Raw genomic sequence first — 26,093 nt, forward strand, 5'->3', positions numbered from 1 at the left:
AAACAAAAGGCACCTCTGTATGTGCCCCTAAATGTGTTCCAACCATCCCCTCCACCATCTAAATAAGAAGGGGAAAACAAAAGGCACCTCTCTGTATGTACCCCTACTGTTAATGTGTTCCAACCATCCCCCTCCACCATCTAAATAAGAAGGGGGAAAACAAAAGGCACCTCTGTATGTACCCCTACTGTTAATGTGTTCCAACCATCCCCTCCACCATCTAAATAAGAAGGGGGAAAACAAAAGGCACCTCTGTATGTGCCCCTACTGTTAATGTGTTCCAACCATCCCCCTCCACCATCTAAATAAGAAGGGGGAAAACAAAAGGAACCTCTGTATGTACCCCTACTGTTAATGTGTTCCAACCATCCCCCTCCACCATCTAAATAAGAAGGGGGAAAACAAATCCCCTCCACCATCTAAATAAGAAGGGGAAAACAAAAGTATGCCCCTCTGTATGTGCCCCTACTGTTAATGTGTTCCAACCATCCCCCTCCACCATCTAAATAAGAAGGGGGAAAACAAAAGGCACCTCTGTATGTGCCCCTACTGTTAATGTGTTCCAACCATCCCCCTCCACCATCTAAATAAGAAGGGGGAAAACAAAAGGCACCTCTGTATGTGCCCCTACTGTTAATGTGTTCCAACCATCCCCTCCACCATCTAAATAAGAAGGGGAAAACAAAACCTCTGGCACCTCTGTTAATGTGTTCCACCCCTCCACTGTTAATGTGTTCCAACCATCCCCCTCCACCATCTAAATAAGAAGGGGGAAAACAAAAGGCACCTCTGTATGTACTGTTAATGTGTTCCCCATCCCCTCCACTCTAAATAAGTTAATGTTAATGTTTCCAACCATCCCCTCCACCATCTAAATAAGAAGAAAACAAAAGGGGAAAACAAATCCCCTCCACCATCTAAATAAGAAGCACCTCTGTATGTGCCCCTACTGTTAATGTGTTCCAACCATCCCCTCCACCATCTAAATAAGAAGGGGGAAAACAAAAGGCACCTCTGTATGTGCCCCTACTGTTAATGTGTTCCAACCATCCCCCTCCACCATCTAAATAAGAAGGGGGAAAACAAAAGGCACCTCTGTATGTGCCCCTACTGTTAATGTGTTCCAACCATCCCCCTCCACCATCTAAATAAGAAGGGGGAAAACAAAAGGCACCTCTGTATGTACCCCTACTGTTAATGTGTTCCAACCATCCCCTCCACCATCTAAATAAGAAGGGGGAAAACAAAAGGCACCTCTGTATGTGCCCCTACTGTTAATGTGTTCCAACCATCCCCCTCCACCATCTAAATAAGAAGGGGGAAAACAAAAGGCACCTCTGTATGTGCCCCTACTGTTAATGTGTTCCAACCATCCCCTCCACCATCTAAATAAGAAGGGGCACCTCTGTATGTGCCCCTACTGTTAAAACAAAAATAAGAGCACCTCTGTATGTACCCCTACTGTTAATGTGTTCCAACCATCCCCTCCACCATCTAAATAAGAAGGGGAAAACAAAAGGCACCTCTGTATGTACCCCTACTGTTAATGTGTTCCAACCATCCCCTCCACCATCTAAATAAGAAGGGGAAAACAAAAGGCACCTCTGTATGTACCCCTACTGTTAATGTGTTCCAACCATCCCCTCCACCATCTAAATAAGAAGGGGAAAACAAAAGGCACCTCTGTATGTACCCCTACTGTTAATGTGTTCCAACCATCCCCTCCACTGTTAATGTTAATGTGTTCCAACCATCCCCCTCCACCATCTAAATAAGAAGGGGGAAAACAAAAGGCACCTCTGTATGTACCCCTACTGTTAATGTGTTCCAACCATCCCCCTCCACCATCTAAATAAGAAGGGGGAAAACAAAAGGCACCTCTGTATGTACCCCTACTGTTAATGTGTTCCAACCATCCCCCTCCACCATCTAAATAAGAAGGGGAAAACAAAAGGCACCTCTGTATGTACCCCTACTGTTAATGTGTTCCAACCATCCCCCTCCACCATCTAAATAAGAAAACAAGTTAAAGAAATCACTTTTGTACAGAAAAAAATATCAGTATTTTTCTGTCACCTGCAATGGCACTTACTTATGGGTTAAAACCAGCTATTATACACAAGACAAACTTTTTTTCATCATCATGATAGAATCCTGTTGAACAGGAAACTACTTCATCAGCTTAAAATAAACCAAAAAGGAATCCCTCCTTTAGCGTTGAATGATACAGAAAGTGCTACCAGCCATCTGTGGAGAATCAATTATCAAAACTATTGATAAGTCATATTCTATACGAAGGTTAGCAGTAAAAGAATGGTCCTGCTGATCACCAGACATCTAATATGTTCCTTGTAAGATCAAATGTAGAGTTGTCATGTCAGAGGAACTACTACAGTGTTGAAACATAAGTGTAAATAGTGGAAGTACAACCACAGGAGTAAGACTAGCAGGGAATGTGAATCTGAAGAGGAGTTATACGGAACATTTGAGAATACCATTTCGATCCTCTAATAGAGAAATAGCAATTCCTTCTATGATTCTGGATACTTCAGTTGTACTGTGGTGAGATTAGGAGAGTATTAGAAAGAAGTCAGAACTATCTAGCTGGCTCGTGCCTGCAAGTGGCAATGAAAAGAGAACATTTGCGGAAAAATATTTGCACAATTAAAGTGATGACCAGTGGTCTCCACAGCTCACTCAGCCAATCACCTAGAGGTCTCTAAACCATTGGTTCCCCCCAAGAGAGGAAATCCCCTTCCCGTTGTGGAACACTACACACTAATAAGAAAAGGGTTCATTTAAAAGTAAAAACAATGAAAAAAAATCTGATTACGAACTATTCTCTGCAAAGTTTAAGGAACCAAGAAAAAGACAATGTCTTCGATATTAAGAAATTGAATCATTATTGTCAATGTATTTTTTGTCGACAATAAAAAGTAAAGGTTAGGGTAAAGGTCATAGCTAAGGGGAAGGGTTTTGGGGACGAATGGGGGTAAGGTTTTAAGAGGCGGGTTTCTTTAGGTCTCGGATCTGTTTGATTAGGTAGGTCTTCTCGTCGTTGAATTGCTCGTCGTCCATGCGGTCCTTCTGGAAGTTGCTAAGGAAGTCGATGAGTTTGGGCTGGTTCTTCAGCAGGATGTCTATGATGGGCTGCGTCTTGTTGGGGTTCGCCACAAACACCTGGGTGGAGGGGTCAGCCTGTCAGCTCTGTACATTACATTGATATCGGCAATTACATTCTAGTAAGAACCCAATGGTAATGCCATGGAATGTTTGGGGCCAACATGGATGCCAGTTTGCCAGACTTTGTATATGAACAGCTCAGGGAACGGCTTTTGTTTCCTACCTTGAAGACGTGGAAGGCCTCAAATTGTATGTTAGGGCTCTTGTCCCTCAGTAGGTTCATCATCAGCTTCAAGTTCTCAGGCTTGCTGATGTACCGGGTCATCACTGTGAAGTTATGCCTGTCCAACAGAAGCTCTCCCAACAACTACATAAACACACAAAGACCAGAGTATGCAAATGTTTACTACGAAGCAAGATAATCAGCACCATAATAGCATGCAAAGTTTTAGTCTATAAATATTCCATGTAAAATGTGAATAATAGAACACACCTTTAATGACTGTCTCTTTGTCACATAGTTATCAGAGTGTAATAACTTCTCATACTGGTCAAAGATCTGCAAAGATATAAAGGAACAGGCTGAGGGGTGGCTGCATCTCAACAGTCAAAAGTGGCTCAAAATAAATTCACAATAAAAAGAAAATGTTCATAGAATTAAATAGGTGTTTCAGATAGTTAAATGGGATGGAATGTCTGTTGAAGTTGATATATTCTTTAACATCTCTCAGTCAGGTCTGAAAGGACCCTTATCAGGGGTGCTGTTTGGGCCAGTGTGTGTGCGTGTGATAAGCCTCCAGCGGCCTTTGGCATGAAAGCAGCCTTCTGTAAACTAGTGCGGCCCAGTGTAGGGTAGTGTCTGGCCTGTAACCCGAGCAGCCTCCAGCCGGACTGTCTGCTCTCCCCTGGGGTCTTCCCTGAGCCCCACACTACAACCAACACACAAGGTGGTCTTATGCAAGCGGGGAAAGCCAGTGACCACAGATGCCTGGAGTGTATGTGGCTAGTGTGTCAAGGGTGGTATAAATGCACTCATTCATTGTAGAGCATTGGTCATCAATCAACATGTTTTGTTTATCGGCACACACGCACTTCAGTGTATTCATCTGGTAAATGGAAATGAGAGTACGAGTGTGTGACGTCGTAATTGCATTCACCCAATCCTTCACGAATTCTGTCAAGAGGGCAGAGGGTGTAACAACAAAAAACATTTTCTTTCCATGAAGTCCATCTGATAAAAGGTAAATGCTCCCAGGGCAGCAGAATGTTGAACATGTCACTTACGGCATCATAATTCTGTTCTAGATATTCAGCTACCAGGACCTTGTGTCTTGTGAGCAGGTCCTGTGAATGGGGAGGAAACGTGCTCACTTTAATTCACACAAAAACAAACATTGAATATTGCATATCATCTGCTGCATCGAATCATTTCTGATCTATACATTTTGTCAACTCTCAAACAAATGGGCATGGACAGATACAACAGTAATGTAAAGATTAGCATATCATCTCGGACCATCCTAGTCTTATTAATATGGGTTTAATACAATGTTTTTCCAGGACCCAAAGATGCTTTCAAATCTTGTGTAATCTGACCTTGAAGGTGGCGAAAGCGTCTGAGGCGATGTCGAAGGTCTCCATCTCTACGTAATTGAAGAAGTCCTGGAAGTGTTCTGAGTGGAGAACCAGCTTGGCCAGTGGCTCGTGTCTGATACACTCCCTCAACATGATGCCACAGTTCAGCGCAGACCCAGGGGTCTCATACCTGCAGGAAGAGGGGCACATGCAGATGTCACTGAGTATCATACCAATGGCTGTGGTCAGCTGTGGTACGTGTGTGTGTGTGTGTGTGTGTGTGTGTGTGTGTGTGTGTGTGTGTGTGTGTGTGTGTGTGTGTGTGTGTGTGTGTGTGTGTGTGTGTGTGTGTGTGTGTGTGAGATAAACTCACCCTTTTTGCAGCACAAACAGCACCTCTTGGTGAGAGCAGAAGTACTCGACGGTGGGGCTGCGGGTGCCGATCTGCCTCCGCAGGATGTTGTTGAAGATCTGACACACGTCCTTCTTCCCCTGGGGACATGCAATGGAAAACGTTTAAAAACGAAAGCCTCCTTGTTTCAGACTGTTTTCTTCCATTTGGTGCCTAATGAACATGACCCTGATGGTCCGGCTTTGGCTCAGTCTCACCTCAAAGTCGATGACCTGCAGGTTTTCCACCAGGGAGATGAGCAGGCCGCTGTTGTAGAGCTCCTGGGCCAACTGAGCCACCGTCTCTGTGTGAGGCTCCTTGTCACCGGTCCCATATAGTATCTCCTTCATGGCCACAAGACACTTAGACACCTCCTCTGATGCCTGGGACAGGGACACCAGTTAGACACACAGGCACAATATGTACTTCTAAGAGTATTGCTGCTAATAATGTATTGCTGCTTATAAAAAAAACTGCCATGGTATTATACTTGAGTTGCCCACAAGAGGGAGACATTTAATTGACTACCTATGGAGGTACAGCTCTGTATACACTTGTGTCTCAGCCTCAGGCCCAATCATAAGACATATTATTATTGACTTTCTCTGGATATCAGCATTGCATATGACAGGAGTGGACTGTATTGAGATCACTATAGCCTGGCTGTGTGTGGAAGCAGCCTGGTTAGAGCTGAAGCAGTTCCAGCCCAGAGCCAGGTTACTGGGAGTTCTGCCTGGACAGCCCCTCTCTAACAGTCCCATGGTGGAGAGGGCCTTTACAGCTGGGTGTCAGTGAAGGAACGGCCAGGCAGCGATGCTACTTTCACAGCCCAGTGTCAGCTAGAGGCGCACCGTAATAATAACCACACCAACTGACTGTTCGGATCAAATAGAAGAGGTACACCGAGGCCCCAACAGCAATGTTACACAACACCTGCTTGTGGGCCTTTTCTAAGGGAAGTACTGGTTTGTGTGGTGAGGACTATTATAAGGACTTGTGTTGTAAGGATTTGTTTAGTGAGGATTCGTGGTGTAAGGACTCATGTTATGAAGATGCGTCACACCTTTTCTGTTTTCTTGTCTTGTTTGACCAGGATGGCCATGTTCTCCTTCAGAGTCCGGACGATGTCGGCGGGATTCTTGTGGGATTTACCGAACAGCGGCATGGTGGCTGGGCCTCTCCTTGGGTCTCTCCTGGCAGCCTTAAAAACACACACATTATACCCTATCTATCGATAACATATAAATTACACAACTGGGTGGTTTGAGCCCTGAATGCTGATTGGCTCACAGCCGCGGTATATCAGACCGTATACCACGGATAAGACAAAACATTTATTTTTACTGCTCTAATTACGTTGGTAACCAGTTTATAATAGCAATAAGGCACCTCAGTGGTTTGTGATATATGGCCAGTATACCACAGCTAAGGTCTGTATCCGTGTTGTGTCATGCCCTTAGCCCTGGTATATTGGCCGTATACCACACCCCCTCGGGCCTTATTGCTTATTTATACCGTCCGTCGGATTGAAACTCATTTTTTTCATGCTAAAAAAAAATAACTATCAGAGGCAGATGATTTATTTAAAAGTCCCAATTCAGAAAAAATGTATTGGAAGATGTGATGCTTCTCATTTCCTCAGATAGGATTCTCAGATCAAAACCGTGTCCTATCCTTCGGGAGAATACATACACACACACTACCTTTCAAAAGTTTGGGGTCACTTAGAAATGTCCTTGTTTTGAAAGAGAGCACATTTTTTGTCCATTAAAATAACATAAAATTGGTCAGAAATACAGTGTAGACATTGTTAATGTTGTAAATGACTATTGTAGCTGGAAACTGCTGATATTTAATGGAATATCTACATAGGCGTACAGAGGCCCATTATCAGCAACCATCACTCCTGTGTTTCAATAGCATGTTGTGTTAACTAATCCAAGTTTATCATTTTAATAGGCTAATTGATCATTAGAAAACCATTTTGCAATTATGTTAGCACAGCTGAAAACTGTTGTTCTGATTATAGAAGCAATAAAACGGGCCTTCTTTAGACTAGGTGAGTATCTGGAGTTCGATTACAGGCTCAAAATGGCTAGAATCAAATAATTGTCTTCTGAAGCTCATCAGTCTATACTTGTTCTGAGAAACGAAGGCTATCCCATGTTTACAAACACCACGGGAACAAGTGTCCGTACCCATTGAATACAGTGATCACAATATAGTGGCTATATCCAGGAAAGCCAAAGTTCCAACAGCTGGGCCTAAAATAGTGTATAAGAGATTTAGCTGTGACTTATGTGGATGATGTTCCAATTATTGATAAACACACACTTGTTAAGAAACTGACTTAAGGCTCCATGGTATGATGAGGAATTGAAAAACCCTATGGTTGAACAAGATGGTGCAAAAGAAGTGGCTAATAAGTCTGGCTGCACATCTGACTGGTTGACTTACTGCAAATGAAGAAATGTGACTAAACTCAACAAAAAGAAGAAGAAACTGTATTATGAAGTCAAGATCAAAAATATAAAGAATGATGGAATAACTAAATTAATTTATGGGCAGAGAGACAAATTCAACTCCATCTTTCATCGAATCAGATGGCTTAGTCATCACAAAACCATTTAATTTAGCCAATTATTTTGAATCATTACTTCATTGGCAAAGTGGGCAAACTTAGGCAGGAAATGCCAACAACGAACAGTGAGCCATCATATTCATGCATAAAAAATAATGAAAGAAAAGCATTGGAAGTTTGAATTTTGTAAAGTTAGTGTGGGAGAGGCAAAAACATTTTTTATCAATCAATAATGACAAACTTCGATGGAAAGCTACTGAGGATGGTATAGCGGACTCTATAGCCACTCCTATCTGTCACATCTTTAATCTGAGCCTAGAGGAAAGTCTCCGTTCTCAGGCCTGGAGGGAAACAAAATAATTCCGCTACCCAACAGTGGTAAAGCGGTCTTTTCTTGTTCAAAGAGCAGACCTATAAGCTTGCTGCCAGCTCTTAGCAAACTGTTGGAAAAAAATTGTGTTTGACCAAAAACTATGCTATTTCTCTGTAAACAAAATAACAACAGACTTTCAGCATGCTTATAGAGAAGGAAACTCAACATGTACTGCACTGACAAATGATAATATGAAGATTGTGGGAGCTGTACTGTTAGATTTCAGTGCTGCCTTTGATATTATTGACCATAAACTGTTGTTGCACCTCAGCTCAGCTGTCAACCTCCTCTCTAAATCCATGATATGGCAATCTAATATAAAACAAGGCTTTTCTTTAATGGAAGCTTCTCTAATGTCAAACATGTAAAGTGTGGTGTACCGCAGGGCAGCTCTCTAGGCCCTCTTTTTTTGAAAATCCCAAATTGTTTGCATAGTTAATTTACACAAGCTCTGACACACACTTATCCCACCAGACATGCCACCAGGGGTCTTTTCACTGTCCCCAAATCCAAGAAAACGTACAGTATTATATATAGCCATTAGTTCCATGCCATGGAGTTCCATGCCATCTCATAATGCTCAAATAAACAGCAAACCTGTTTAAGAAAAAAGTAGACAAAGCAACACCTCACAGCACAACGCCTCTCCCCTATTTGACCTAGATAGTTTGTGTATGCATTGATATGAAGGCTACGGCCTTCTTTTTTAAAAAGTAGTTCTGTCCTTGAGCTGTTCTTGTCTATTAATGTTCTGTATTATGTCATGTTTCAAGTTGTGTGGCCCCCAGGAAGATTAGCTGCTGCTTTTGCAACATTTACATTTACATTTAAGTCATTTAGCAGACGCTCTTATCCAGAGCGACTTACAAATTGGTGCTTTCACCTTATGACATCCAGTGGAACAGTAGTGCATCTAAGTCTTTTAAGGGGGGGGGGGGTGAGAAGGATTACTTTATCCTATCCTAGGTATTCCTTAAAGAGGTGGGGTTTCAGGTGTCTCCGGAAGGTGGTGATTGACTCCGCTGTCCTGGCGTCGTGAGGGAGTTTGTTCCACCATTGGGGGGCCAGAGCAGCGAACAGTTTTGACTGGGCTGAGCGGGAACTGTACTTCCTCAGTGGTAGGGAGGCGAGCAGGCCAGAGGTGGATGAACGCAGTGCCCTTGTTTGGGTGTAGGGCCTGATCAGAGCCTGGAGGTACTGAGGTGCCGTTCCCCTCACAGCTCCGTAGGCAAGCACCATGGTCTTGTAGCGGATGCGAGCTTCAACTGGAAGCCAGTGGAGAGAGCGGAGGAGCGGGGTGACGTGAGAGAACTTGGGAAGGTTGAACACCAGACGGGCTGCGGCGTTCTGGATGAGTTGTAGGGGTTTAATGGCACAGGCAGGGAGCCCAGCCAACAGCGAGTTGCAGTAATCCAGACGGGAGATGACAAGTGCCTGGATTAGGACCTGCGCCGCTTCCTGTGTGAGGCAGGGTCGTACTCTGCGGATGTTGTAGAGCATGAACCTACAGGAACGGGCCACCGCCTTGATGTTATTTGAGAACGACAGGGTGTTGTCCAGGATCACGCCAAGGTTCTTAGCGCTCTGGGACGAGGACACAATGGAGTTGTCAACCGTGATGGCGAGATCATGGAACGGGCAGTCCTTCCCGGGAGGAAGAGCAGCTCCGTCTTGCCGAGGTTCAGCTTGAGGTGATGATCCGTCATCCACACTGATATGTCTGCCAGACATGCAGAGATGCGATTCGCCACCTGGTCGTCAGAAGGGGAAAGGAGAAGATTAATTGTGTGTCGTCTGCATAGCAATGATAGGAGAGACCATGTGAGGTTATGACAGAGCCAAGTGACTTGGTGTATAGCGAGAATAGGAGAGGGCCTAGAACAGAGCCCTGGGGACACCAGTGGTGAGAGCACGTGGTGAGGAGACGGATTCTCGCCACGCCACCTGGTAGGAGCGACCTGTCAGGTAGGACGCAATCCAAGCGTGGGCCGCGCCGGAGATGCCCAACTCGGAGAGGGTGGAGAGGAGGATCTGATGGTTCACAGTATCGAAGGCAGCCGATAGGTCTAGAAGGATGAGAGCAGAGGAGAGAGAGTTAGCTTTAGCAGTGCGGAGCGCCTCCGTGATACAGAGAAGAGCAGTCTCAGTTGAATGACTAGTCTTGAAACCTGACTGATTAGGATCAAGAAGGTCATTCTGAGAGAGATAGCGGGAGAGCTGGCCAAGGACGGCACGTTCAAGAGTTTTGGAGAGAAAAGAAAGAAGGGATACTGGTCTGTAGTTGTTGACATCGGAGGGATCGAGTGTAGGTTTTTCAGAAGGGGTGCAACTCTCGCTCTCTTGAAGACGGGAGGGACGTAGCCAGCGGTCAGGGATGAGTTGATGAGCGAGGTGAGGTAAGGGAGAAGGTCACCGGAGATGGTCTGGAGAAGAGAGGAGGATAGGGTCAAGCGGGCAGGTTGTTGGGCGGCCGGCCGTCACAAGACGCGAGATGTCATCTGGAGAGAGAGGGAGAAAGAGGTCAGAGCACAGGGTAGGGCAGTGTGAGCAGAACCAGCGGTGTCGTTTGACTTAGCAAACGAGGATCGGATGTCGTCGACCTTCTTTTCAAAATGGTTGACGAAGTCATCTGCAGAGAGGGAGGAGGGGGGAGGAGGATTCAAGAGGGAGGAGAAGGTGGCAAAGAGCTTCCTAGGGTTAGAGGCAGATGCTTGGAATTTAGAGTGGTAGAAAGTGGCTTTAGCAGCAGAGACAGAGGAGGAAAATGTAGAGAGGAGGGAGTGAAAGGATGCCAGGTCCGCAGGGAGGCGAGTTTTCCTCCATTTCCGCTCGGCTGCCCGGAGCCCTGTTCTGTGAGCTCGCAATGAGTCGTCGAGCCACGGAGCGGGAGGGAGGACCGAGGCGGCCTGGAGGATAGGGGACATAGAGAGTCAAAGGATGCAGAAAGGGAGGAGAGGAGGGTTGAGGAGGCAGAATCAGGAGATAGGTTGGAGAAGGTTTGAGCAGAGGGAAGAGATGATAGGATGGAAGAGGAGAGAGTAGCGGGGGAGAGAGAGCGAAGGTTGGGACGGCGCGATACCATCCGGTAGGGGCAGTGTGGGAAGTGTTGGATGAGAGCGAGAGGGAAAAGGATACAAGGTAGTGGTCGGAGACTTGGAGGAGTTGCAATGAGGTTAGTGGAGGAACAGCATCTAGTAAAGATGAGGTCGAGCGTATTGCCTGCCTTGTGAGTAGGGGGAAGGTGAGAGGGTGAGGTCAAAAGAGGAGAGGAGTGGAAAGAAGGAGGCAGAGGGAATGAGTCAAAGGTAGACGTGGGGAGGTTAAAGTCGCCCAGAACTGTGAGAGGTGAGCCGTCCTCAGGAAAGGAGCTTATCAAGGCATCAAGCTCATTGATGAACTCTCCGATGGAACCTGGAGGGCGATAAATGATAAGGATGTTAAGCTTGAAAGGGCTGGTAACTGTGACAGCATGGAATTCAAAGGAGGCGATAGACAGATGGGTAAGGGGAGAAAGAGAGAATGACCACTTGGGAGAGATGAGGATCCCGGTGCCACCACCCCGCTGACCAGAAGCTCTCGGGGTGTGCGAGAGCACGTGGGCGGACGAAGAGAGAGCAGTAGGAGTAGCGGTGTTGTCTGTGGTGATCCATGTTTCCGTCAGAGCCAAGAAGTCGAGGGACTGGAGGGAGGCATAGGCTGAGATGAACTCTGCCTTGTTGGCCGCAGATCGGCAGTTCCAGAGGCTACCGGAGACCTGGAACTCCACGTGGTCGTGCGCGCTGGGACCACCAGATTAGGGTGGCCGCGGCCATGCGGTGTGGAGCGTTTGTATGGTCTGTGCAGAGAGGAGAGAACAGGGATAGACAGACACATAGTTGACAGGCTAGAGAAGAGGCTACGCTAATGCAGAGGAGATTGGAATGACAAGTGGACTACACGTCTCGAATGTTCAGAAAGTTAAGCTTACGTAGCAAGAATCTAATTGACTAAAATGATTAAAATGATACAGTACTGCTGGGGTAGGCTAGCTGCGTTGTTGACACTACCCTAATCAAGTCGTACCGTTGAGTGTGAAGTTTCTACAATGCTGCTTTTCGGAGCTAGCTGGCTAGCTAGCAGTGTTGGTTACGTTACGTTGCGTTAGGAGAACGACAATAGCTGGCTAGCTAACCTAGAAAATCGCTCTAGACTACACAATTATCTTTGAAACAAAGACGGCTATGTAGCTAGCTATGTAGCTAGCTACGATCAAACAAATCACACCGTTGGGACTGTAATGAAATGAAATGAAAATGTGATACTACCTGTGGAGCGAAGCGGAATGCGACCGTAATGCGAAAGTTCTATTCAGTAGACGTTGGCTGGCTATTGGCTAGCTAGGAGTGTCTCCTACGTTAAGGACGACAAAATAGCTGGCTAGCTAACCTCGGTGAATTAAGATAATCACTCTAAGACTACACACTCTAAGCTACACAATTATCTTGGATACGAAGACAGCAAAGACAACTATGTAGCTAGCTAATGCTACACTAATCAAGTCGTTCAGTTGAGTGTGATAGTTACTACAGTGCTACGGTAGCCGGTGAACGTATGCTAGCTGGCTAGCTGCTAGGCAGATAGGAGGACGACGAAATACGATAATAACGCAATTATCACTCTAAGACTCCACACTCTAAACTACACAATTATCATGGATACGAAAACAGCAAAGACAACTATGTAGCTAGCTAACACTACACTAATCAAGTCGTTCAGTTGAGTGTGATAGTTACTACAGTGCTACGGTAGACGGTGAACGTGTTGGGCAGATAGGAGACGACGAAATACGATAATTACGCAATTATCTTTGATACAACGACGACTATGTAGCTAGCTAAGAAGAAACAGCTAATGGGGATGCTAATGAAATCCCAAAATACCACTGCAGTCCAACTCATCCCAAACCATCTCAATTGGGTTGAGGTCAGGTGATTATGGAGGCCAGGTCATCTGATGCAGCACTCCATCATTCTCCTTCTTGGTCAAATATCCCTTACACAGCCTGGAGGTGTGTTGGGTCATTGTGAAAAACAAATGATAGTCCCACTAAGTGCAAACCAGATGGGATGGCATATTGCTGCAGAATGCTGTTGTAGCCATGCTTGTTAAGCGTCACCAGAAAAGCACCCCCACACCATCACACCTTCTCCTCCATGATTCATGGTGGGAGCCACACATGCGGAGATCATCCATTCACCTACTCTGCGTCTCACAAAGTCAGAGCGGTTGGAACCAAAAATCTCAAAATTCGGACTCCGACCAAAGGACAGATTTCCACTGGTCTAATTTCCATTGCTCGTGTTTCTTGGCCCAAGCAAGTCTCTTATTGGTGTCCTTTACCAGTGGTTTCTTTGCAGAAATCCAACCATAAAGGCCTGATTCACGCAGTCTCCTCTGAACAGTTGATGTTGAGATGTGTCTGCTACTTGAACTCTGAAGCATTTATTTGGGCTGCAATCTGAATGGCAGTTAACTCTAATGAAATTGTCCTCTGCAGCAGAGGTAACTGTGGGTCTTCCTTTCCTGTGGCGGTCCTCATGAGAGCCAGTTTCATCATAGCGCTTGATGGTTTATGCGACTGTACTTGAAGAAACTTTCAAAGTTCTTGAAATGTTCCGAATTGACTGACCTTCATGTCTTAAAGTAATGACTGACTGTCGTTTCTCGTTGCTTATTTGAGCTGTTCTTGCCATAATATGGACTTGGTCTTTTATCTATCTTCTGTATATCGACCCTACCTTGTTACAACACAACTGATTGGCTCAAACACATTAAGAAATTCCACATATTAGCTTTTAACAAGGCGCACGTGTTAATTTAAATGCATTCCAGGTGACTACCTCGTGAAGCTGGTTGAGAGAATGACAAGAGTGTGTTAACTATGATCCCTTATTGATGCCACTTGTTAAATCCACTTCAATCAATATAGATGAAGGGGAGGAGACAGGTTAAAGAAGGATTTTTAAGCCTTGGGACAATTGAGACAGATTGTCTATGTTTGCCATTCAGAGGATGAATGGGAAAGACAAAAGATTGAAGTGCCTTTGAACGGGGTATGGTAGTAGGTGCCAGGCACAGTGGTTTGTGTCAAGAACGCTGCTGAGTTTTTCCACACAACAGTTTCCTGTGTGTTTCAAGAATATTCCACCACACAAAGGACATCCAGCTAACTTGACACAACTGTGGGAAGCATTGGCGTCAACATGGGCCAGCATCCCTATGGAAAGCTTTCGACACCTTGTAGAGTGCCCCGAAGAATTGCCCCGAAGAACTGAGGTGCAAGCCAATATTAGGAAGGTGTTCTTAATGTTTTGTACACACAGTGTATATCACACATTATAAACTGGGTGGTTCAAGACCTGAATGCTGAAAACTGTGGTATACCACGGGTATGACAAAACATATTTTTACTGCTCTAATTATGTTGGTATCCAGTTTATAATAGCAATAAGGCACCTCGGGGGTTTGTGGTATATGATCAATAAACCACGGCTAAGGGTTGTATCCAGGCACTCCACATTGTGTTTTGCATAAGAATAGCTTTTAGCCGTGGTATATACCATACCCCCTCAAGCCTTATTGTTTAATTATACCATATAACAGTGTACCACAGGCATTTCTCCCCTTACTTGACATGGGGTGCATCTCAATAGTCTGAATTATCTTCTAATCTTCTCTCGTTTATCTACATTGATGTGAAATAAACAAACAAAAGCCTGCATCCCCTGTGGGTGTCCCAGACCAGAACTGAAGAACATTTGTAGTGATGGAGGAGAGGAGACAAGGAGAAGAAGGCAATTGTATTGAGATACACCCACAGAAAGAAGAGTGCAGTCTTCCCCCTGGGATCTCGCAGTGATTTATGAAAGGGCGTAAGCAATACCCGCTTACGCTGAGTCAGACTACACTCTGCACACCTCACTGCATTCAGCATGGTTGTCATGACACCGAAACAAAGGCAGCCAGACGACAGATAATAGGTGTGTGCGTTTCATCACTCAAGAGGATGTCTCAACAATGTGAGACCGAGATACTGAGATAGCCTACTCATGGCCAGTGTAAAGTTAGGACAACTCCGTTTGAGATTTAGGACTCCAATGGTTCGCCATGTTGGCACCTAGCGTTCGAACACAGTTTACATTCTAGCAAGAATCTTACAACATTATTGTCATGGAGTGTTTGACGCCAACATGAAGGATAACCTAGCTGCTGAAACAAACTCTCAGAGAGAGAGAGAGCAAGAGAGTGTGAGGGAGAGGGTGGGGGTGAGTATAACTTGTGACTGTTAATCCTTAGTGCTGAGCGTGACGGTATTACCTCCATTCCTCCCAGAACAGAACAGACAGACTGATGCCAGGACCTTGTCACTTTGATCACAGTCCACAGCAGGAGACTAGTCAGTGGACTGCATCGCTCACAGCCTTGCACATCATGTAGAGCAGATGGGATTCCCTATTCCTGTTTTCTTCATGCAAGATAATGTCTGTTCTACACTATCCATTTCTATCTGGATGTTTGGTATGTTTGCAGTCACCCCTGAAAAAGCCCCAGGGCACAACGCAGGACAGTGAACCCAAGAAAATCATTTTCCTATCCCACTCACTGACTACAAGCAAGAAAGGAGCCCCCTCTCTACCCAACCCCGCTCTCCCCACCCAGACCTGTTCAGAAAACTACATTTCCCATGAAGCTGTGAGGTAAACACAGTATAAGTAGTATCTTTGTCTCTGTATTGTTGGAAAAGGACCCGTAAGTAAGCATTTCACTGTTAGTCCCACACCTGTTGTTTACGAAGCATGTGACAAATAACATTTGATTTGATTAATGCAACTTTAATAACAACCCATCAATCAGAATTAAACAAGAATGAGGCTAAATGTCTCTGGACAGGCAACTGCATGAGTCCATAATGGAAGGGATAATCCTGATTCAGACACGCCACAACATGCTCAACCAGGAAATAAAAGGCTGCTAGCCTACTTTATAAACATACCACGAAGCCTACGGATATGAGGAGCGATTGGATGAAACCAAGGATCCTGGATGTAGCCTAGGCCCAGTTGAACACAATTCACAGACTTGGGTTCATTATCGGACATCTAGTAACAGACTAGGGGCCTACAGTATGTAATATTTTACAAATAAACTGATTTTCCCTGGATGTGTGTTTTGTCCTATATTTATATTTGATTTATTTTTAATCCCAGCCTCTGTGCCCGCAGGAGGCCTTTTGGTAGGCCGTCATTGTAAATAAGAATTTGTTCTTAACTGACTCGCCTAGCTAAATAAAGGTTAAATAAATATATTTGTAAAAATAAGGAGGCATGCTTTTAGCCTTTCCTAAAGGGAGTGGTTGTATTTCTTGTCATGGGCCTAGAACAGCAAGGTTGTTGTCTTGTACTGACACCAGAGCTGGGACGATAAACTGAAAATGATCGACACTGACCACTTATCGTGAACATTTTGCTGATATCGGTCATTACATAAATAACCTGTAGGGTCCTACTAGAGAAATGTGAATTATGAAAATTATATACGTTTGTTAATATGGGTTATTGTTAATTGGACAAATGATAGCTACAACATTCAAACCGACACCCTGGTATTACAATAGGGATATTAAATAAACTAACCTCATCTAACCGATACCCTGGTATTACAATAGGCATATTAATAAACTAACCGACACTCTGGTATTACAATAGGCATATTAAATAAACTAACCGACACCCTGGTATTACAATAGGCATATTAATAAACTAACCGACACCCTGGTATTACAATAGGCATATTAATAAACTAACCTCATCTAACCAACACCCTGGTATTACAATAGGCATATTAATAAACTAACCGACACCCTGGTATTACAATAGGCATATTAATAAACTAACCTCATCTAACCGACACCCTGGTATTACAATAGGCATATTAAATAAACTAACCGACACCCTGGTATTACAATAGGCATATTAAATAAACTAACCGACACCCTGGTATTACAATAGGCATATTAATAAACTAACCAACACCCTGGTATTACAATAGGCATATTAATAAACTAACCTCATCTAACCGACACCCTGGTATTACAATAGGCATATTAAATAAACTAACCTCATCTAACCGACACCCTGGTATTACAATAGGCATATTAAATAAACTAACCTCATCTAACCGACACCCTGGTATTACAATAGGCATATTAAATAAACTAACCGACACCCTGGTATTACAATAGGCATATTAATAAACTAACCGACACCCTGGTATTACAATAGGCATATTAAATAAACTAACCGACACCCTGGTATTACAATAGGCATATTAAATAAACTAACCGACACCCTGGTATTACAATAGGCATATTAATAAACTAACCTCATCTAACCGACACCCTGGTATTACAATAGGCATATTAAATAAACTAACCTCATCTAACCGACACCCTGGTATTACAATAGGCATATTAAATAAACTAACCGACACCCTGGTATTACAATAGGCATATTAATAAACTAACCTCATCTAACCGACACCCTGGTATTACAATAGGCATATTAAATAAACTAACCTCATCTAACCGACACCCTGGTATTACAATAGGCATATTAAATAAACTAACCGACACCCTGGTATTACAATAGGCATATTAAATAAACTAACCTCATCTAACCGACACCCTGGTATTACAATAGGCATATTAAATAAACTAACCGACACCCTGGTATTACAATAGGCATATTAATAAACTAACCTCATCTAACCGACACCCTGGTATTACAATAGGCATATTAATAAACTAACCGCCACCCTGGTACTACAATAGGCATATTAATAAACTAACCTCATCTAACCAACACCCTGGTATTACAATAGGCATATTAATAAACTAACAGACACCCTGGTATTACAATAGGCATATTAATAAACTAACCTCATCTAACCGACACCCTGGTATTACAATAGGCATATTAATAAACTAACCTCATCTAACCGACACCCTGGTATTACAATAGGCATATTAATAAACTAACAGACACCCTGGTATTACAATAGGCATATTAATAAACTAACAGACACCCTGGTATTACAATAGGCATATTAAATAAACTAACCGACACCCTGGTATTACAATAGGCATATTAATAAACTAACCGACACCCTGGTATTACAATAGGCATATTAATAAACTAACCTCATCTAACCGACACTCTGGTATTACAATAGGCATATTAAATAAACTAACCGACACCCTGGTATTACAATAGGCATATTAATAAACTAACCTCATCTAACCGACACCCTGCTATTACAATAGGCATATTAATAAACTAACCGACACCCTGGTATTACAATAGGCATATTAATAAACTAACCAACACCCTGGTACTACAATAGGCATATTAATAAACTAACCTCATCTAACCGACACCCTGGTATTACAATAGGCATATTAATAAACTAACCTCATCTAACCGACACCCTGGTATTACAATAGGCATATTAATAAACTAACCTCATCTAACCGACACCCTGGTATTACAATAGGCATATTAAATAAACTAACCTCATCTAACCGACACCCTGGTATTACAATAGGCATATTAATAAACTAACCGACACCCTGGTATTACAATAGGCATATTAATAAACTAACCGACACCCTGGTATTACAATAGGCATATTAATAAACTAACCGACACCCTGGTATTACAATAGGCATATTAATAAACTAACCGACACCCTGGTATTACAATAGGCATATTAATAAACTAACCGACACCCTGGTATTACAATAGGCATATTAATAAACTAACCTCATCTAACCAACACCCTGGTATTACAATAGGCATATTAAATAAACTAACCGATACCCTGGTATTACAATAGGCATATTAATAAACTAACCGACACCCTGGTATTACAATAGGCATATTAAATAAACTAACCTCATCTAACCGACACCCTGGTATTACAATAGGCATATTAATAAACTAACCTCATCTAACCGACACCCTGGTATTACAATAGGCATATTAATAAACTAACAGACACCCTGGTATTACAATAGGCATATTAATAAACTAACAGACACCCTGGTATTACAATAGGCATATTAAATAAACTAACCGACACCCTGGTATTACAATAGGCATATTAATAAACTAACCGACACCCTGGTATTACAATAGGCATATTAATAAACTAACCTCATCTAACCGACACTCTGGTATTACAATAGGCATATTAAATAAACTAACCGACACCCTGGTATTACAATAGGCATATTAATAAACTAACCTCATCTAACCGACACCCTGCTATTACAATAGGCATATTAATAAACTAACCGACACCCTGGTATTACAATAGGCATATTAATAAACTAACCAACACCCTGGTACTACAATAGGCATATTAATAAACTAACCTCATCTAACCGACACCCTGGTATTACAATAGGCATATTAATAAACTAACCTCATCTAACCGACACCCTGGTATTACAATAGGCATATTAATAAACTAACCTCATCTAACCGACACCCTGGTATTACAATAGGCATATTAAATAAACTAACCTCATCTAACCGACACCCTGGTATTACAATAGGCATATTAATAAACTAACCGACACCCTGGTATTACAATAGGCATATTAATAAACTAACCGACACCCTGGTATTACAATAGGCATATTAATAAACTAACCGACACCCTGGTATTACAATAGGCATATTAATAAACTAACCGACACCCTGGTATTACAATAGGCATATTAATAAACTAACCTCATCTAACCAACACCCTGGTATTACAATAGGCATATTAAATAAACTAACCGATACCCTGGTATTACAATAGGCATATTAATAAACTAACCGACACCCTGGTATTACAATAGGCATATTAAATAAACTAACCTCATCTAACCGACACCCTGGTATTACAATAGGCATATTAAATAAACTAACCTCATTTAACCGACACCCTGGTATTACAATAGGCATACTAATAAACTAACCGACACCCTGGTACTACAATAGGCATATTAATAAACTAACCTCATCTAACCAACACCCTGGTATTACAATAGGCATATTAAATAAACTAACCGATACCCTGGTATTACAATAGGCATATTAATAAACTAACCTCATCTAACCGACACCCTGCTATTACAATAGGCATATTAATAAACTAACCGACATCCTGGTATTACAATAGGCATATTAATAAACTAACCGACACCCTGGTATTACAATAGGCATATTAATAAACTAACCAACACCCTGGTACTACAATAGGCATATTAATAAACTAACCTCATCTAACCGACACCCTGGTATTACAATAGGCATATTAATAAACTAACCTCATCTAACCGACACCCTGGTATTACAATAGGCATATTAATAAACTAACCTCATCTAACCGACACCCTGGTATTACAATAGGCATATTAAATAAACTAACCTCATCTAACCGACACCCTGGTATTACAATAGGCATATTAATAAACTAACCGACACCCTGGTATTACAATAGGCATATTAATAAACTAACCTCATCTAACCGACACCCTGGTATTACAATAGGCATATTCATAAACTAACACGACACCCTGGTATTACAATAGGCATATTAATAAACTAACCGACACCCCGGTATTACAATAGGCATCTTAAATAAACTCACACGACACCCTGGTATTACAATAGGCATATTAATAAACTAACCGACACTCTGGTATTACAATAGGCATATTAATAAACTAACCTCATCTAACCAACACCCTGGTATTACAATAGGCATATTAATAAACTAACCGACACCCCGGTATTACAATAGGCATATTAAATAAACTAACACGACACCCTGGTATTACAATAGGCATATTAATAAACTAACCGACACTCTGGTATTACAATAGGCATATTAATAAACTAACCTCATCTAACCAACACCCTGGTATTACAATAGGCATATTAATAAACTAACCGACACCCTGGTATTACAATAGGCATATTAATAAACTAACCTCATCTAACCGACACCCTGGTATTACAATAGGCATATTAATAAACTAACCGACACCCTGGTATTACAATAGGCATATTAATAAACTAACCTCATCTAACCGACACCCTGGTATTACAATAGGCATATTAATAAACTAACCTCATCTAACCAACACCCTGGTATTACAATAGGCATATTAATAAACTAACAGACACCCTGGTATTACAATAGGCATATTAATAAACTAACCGATACCCTGGTATTACAATAGGCATATTAAATAAACTAACCTCATCTAACCGATACCCTGGTATTACAATAGGCATATTAATAAACTAACAGACACCCTGGTATTACAATAGGCATATTAATAAACTAACCTCATCTAACCAACACCCTGGTATTACAATAGGCATATTAATAAACTAACCTCATCTAACCAACACCCTGGTATTACAATAGGCATATTAATAAACTAACCTCATCGAACGGACACCCTGGTATTACAATAGGCATATTAATAAACTAACCGATACCCTGGTATTACAATAGGCATATTAATAAACTAACCGACACCCTGGTATTACAATAGGCATATTAATAAACTAACCGACACTCTGGTATTACAATAGGCATATTAAATAAACTAACACGACACCCTGGTATTACAATAGGCATATTAATAAACTAACCTCATCGAACCGATACCCTGGTATTACAATAGGCACATTAATAAACTAACCTCATCTAACCGATACCCTGGTATTACAATAGGCATATTAATAAACGAACCGACACCCTGGTACTACAATAGGCATATTAATAAACTAACCTCATCTAACCAACACCCTGGTATTACAATAGGCATATTAATAAACGAACCGACACTCTGGTATTACAATAGGCATATTAAATAAACTAACCGACACCCTGGTATTACAATAGGCATATTAATAAACTAACCAACACCCTGGTACTACAATAGGCATATTAATAAACTAACCAACACCCTGGTACTACAATAGGCATATTAATAAACTAACCGACACTCTGGTATTACAATAGGCATATTAATAAACTAACCGACACCCTGGTACTACAATAGGCATATTAATAAACTAACCGACACCCTGGTATTACAATAGGCATATTAATAAACTAACCGACACCCTGGTACTACAATAGGCATATTAATAAACTAACCGACACCCTGGTATTACAATAGGCATATTAATAAACTAACCGACACTCTGGTACTACAATAGGCATATTAATAAACTAACCAACACCCTGGTACTACAATAGGCATATTAATAAACGAACCGACACTCTGGTATTACAATAGGCATATTAAATAAACTAACCGACACCCTGGTATTACAATAGGCATATTAATAAACTAACCGACACCCTGGTATTACAATAGGCATATTAATAAACTAACCAACACCCTGGTACTACAATAGGCATATTAATAAACTAACCAACACCCTGGTACTACAATAGGCATATTAAATAACTAACCTCATCTAACCGACACCCTGGTATTACAATAGGCATATTAATAAACGAACCGACACTCTGGTATTACAATAGGCATATTAAATAAACTAACCGACACCCTGGTATTACAATAGGCATATTAATAAACTAACCGACACCCTGGTATTACAATAGGCATATTAATAAACTAACCAACACCCTGGTACTACAATAGGCATATTAATAAACTAACCAACACCCTGGTACTACAATAGGCATATTAAATAACTAACCTCATCTAACCGACACTCTGGTATTACAATAGGCATATTAATAAACTAACCGACACCATGGTATTACAATAGGCATATTAATAAACTAACCAACACCCTGGTACTACAATAGGCATATTAAATAACTAACCTCATCTAACCGACACCCTGGTATTACAATAGGCATATTAATAAACTAACCGACACCCTGGTATTACAATAGGCATATTAATAAACTAACCGACACCCTGGTATTACAATAGGCATATTAATAAACTAACCGACACCCTGGTATTACAATAGGCATATTAATAAACTAACCTCATCTAACCAACACCCTGGTATTACAATAGGCATATTAAATAAACTAACCGATACCCTGGTATTACAATAGGCATATTAATAAACTAACCGACACCCTGGTATTACAATAGGCATATTAAATAAACTAACCTCATCTAACCGACACCCTGGTATTACAATAGGCATATTAAATAAACTAACCTCATTTAACCGACACCCTGGTATTACAATAGGCATACTAATAAACTAACCGACACCCTGGTACTACAATAGGCATATTAATAAACTAACCTCATCTAACCAACACCCTGGTATTACAATAGGCATATTCATAAACTAACCGACATCCTGGTATTACAATAGGCATATTAATAAACTAACCGACACCCTGGTATTACAATAGGCATATTAATAAACTAACCAACACCCTGGTACTACAATAGGCATATTAATAAACTAACCTCATCTAACCGACACCCTGGTATTACAATAGGCATATTAATAAACTAACCTCATCTAACCGACACCCTGGTATTACAATAGGCATATTAATAAACTAACCTCATCTAACCGACACCCTGGTATTACAATAGGCATATTAAATAAACTAACCTCATCTAACCGACACCCTGGTATTACAATAGGCATATTAATAAACTAACCGACACCCTGGTATTACAATAGGCATATTAATAAACTAACCTCATCTAACCGACACCCTGGTATTACAATAGGCATATTCATAAACTAACACGACACCCTGGTATTACAATAGGCATATTAATAAACTAACCGACACCCGGTATTACAATAGGCATCTTAAATAAACTCACACGACACCCTGGTATTACAATAGGCATATTAATAAACTAACCGACACTCTGGTATTACAATAGGCATATTAATAAACTAACCTCATCTAACCAACACCCTGGTATTACAATAGGCATATTAATAAACTAACCGACACCCCGGTATTACAATAGGCATATTAAATAAACTAACACGACACCCTGGTATTACAATAGGCATATTAATAAACTAACCGACACTCTGGTATTACAATAGGCATATTAATAAACTAACCTCATCTAACCAACACCCTGGTATTACAATAGGCATATTAATAAACTAACCGACACCCTGGTATTACAATAGGCATATTAATAAACTAACCTCATCTAACCGACACCCTGGTATTACAATAGGCATATTAATAAACTAACCGACACCCTGGTATTACAATAGGCATATTAATAAACTAACCTCATCTAACCGACACCCTGGTATTACAATAGGCATATTAATAAACTAACCTCATCTAACCAACACCCTGGTATTACAATAGGCATATTAATAAACTAACCGACACCCTGGTATTACAATAGGCATATTAATAAACTAACCGATACCCTGGTATTACAATAGGCATATTAAATAAACTAACCTCATCTAACCGATACCCTGGTATTACAATAGGCATATTAATAAACTAACAGACACCCTGGTATTACAATAGGCATATTAATAAACTAACCTCATCTAACCAACACCCTGGTATTACAATAGGCATATTAATAAACTAACCTCATCTAACCAACACCCTGGTATTACAATAGGCATATTAATAAACTAACCTCATCGAACGGACACCCTGGTATTACAATAGGCATATTAATAAACTAACCGATACCCTGGTATTACAATAGGCATATTAATAAACTAACCGACACCCTGGTATTACAATAGGCATATTAATAAACTAACCGACACTCTGGTATTACAATAGGCATATTAAATAAACTAACACGACACCCTGGTATTACAATAGGCATATTAATAAACTAACCTCATCGAACCGATACCCTGGTATTACAATAGGCACATTAATAAACTAACCTCATCTAACCGATACCCTGGTATTACAATAGGCATATTAATAAACGAACCGACACCCTGGTACTACAATAGGCATATTAATAAACTAACCTCATCTAACCAACACCCTGGTATTACAATAGGCATATTAATAAACGAACCGACACTCTGGTATTACAATAGGCATATTAAATAAACTAACCGACACCCTGGTATTACAATAGGCATATTAATAAACTAACCAACACCCTGGTACTACAATAGGCATATTAATAAACTAACCAACACCCTGGTACTACAATAGGCATATTAATAAACTAACCGACACTCTGGTATTACAATAGGCATATTAATAAACTAACCGACACCCTGGTACTACAATAGGCATATTAATAAACTAACCGACACCCTGGTATTACAATAGGCATATTAATAAACTAACCGACACCCTGGTACTACAATAGGCATATTAATAAACTAACCGACACCCTGGTATTACAATAGGCATATTAATAAACTAACCGACACTCTGGTACTACAATAGGCATATTAATAAACTAACCAACACCCTGGTACTACAATAGGCATATTAATAAACGAACCGACACTCTGGTATTACAATAGGCATATTAAATAAACTAACCGACACCCTGGTATTACAATAGGCATATTAATAAACTAACCGACACCCTGGTATTACAATAGGCATATTAATAAACTAACCAACACCCTGGTACTACAATAGGCATATTAATAAACTAACCAACACCCTGGTACTACAATAGGCATATTAAATAACTAACCTCATCTAACCGACACCCTGGTATTACAATAGGCATATTAATAAACGAACCGACACTCTGGTATTACAATAGGCATATTAAATAAACTAACCGACACCCTGGTATTACAATAGGCATATTAATAAACTAACCGACACCCTGGTATTACAATAGGCATATTAATAAACTAACCAACACCCTGGTACTACAATAGGCATATTAATAAACTAACCAACACCCTGGTACTACAATAGGCATATTAAATAAC

General features: G+C 41.3%; 1 protein-coding gene across 2 annotated transcripts in view; it reads right to left on the bottom strand.

Moving 5' to 3' along the window:
- Window positions 1-1,807: 1,807 nt before the first annotated feature.
- The window catches only part of LOC115132287 (calcium binding protein 39-like), a 28,133-nt gene continuing 3,847 nt past the window's right edge, over window positions 1,808-26,093 (bottom strand). The window contains exons 2-9 of one of the 2 annotated variants that reach the window (XM_029664781.2): window positions 6,153-6,317; window positions 5,308-5,472; window positions 5,072-5,190; window positions 4,720-4,888; window positions 4,408-4,467; window positions 3,617-3,682; window positions 3,347-3,490; window positions 1,808-3,180 (exon numbers count right to left, since the gene is read on the bottom strand). In XM_029664781.2, the coding sequence (XP_029520641.2) occupies window positions 3,001-3,180; window positions 3,347-3,490; window positions 3,617-3,682; window positions 4,408-4,467; window positions 4,720-4,888; window positions 5,072-5,190; window positions 5,308-5,472; window positions 6,153-6,254 (1,005 nt within the window). In that variant the 5' untranslated portion in view covers window positions 6,255-6,317 and the 3' untranslated portion in view covers window positions 1,808-3,000. The remainder of the gene's footprint in view (window positions 3,181-3,346; window positions 3,491-3,616; window positions 3,683-4,407; window positions 4,468-4,719; window positions 4,889-5,071; window positions 5,191-5,307; window positions 5,473-6,152; window positions 6,318-26,093) is intronic. The other variant, XM_029664770.2, reaches the window with a different exon arrangement.

The sequence above is a fragment of the Oncorhynchus nerka genome, linkage group LG2, assembly GCF_034236695.1.
Source record: "Oncorhynchus nerka isolate Pitt River linkage group LG2, Oner_Uvic_2.0, whole genome shotgun sequence".
NCBI classification, from domain to species: domain Eukaryota; kingdom Metazoa; phylum Chordata; class Actinopteri; order Salmoniformes; family Salmonidae; genus Oncorhynchus; species Oncorhynchus nerka.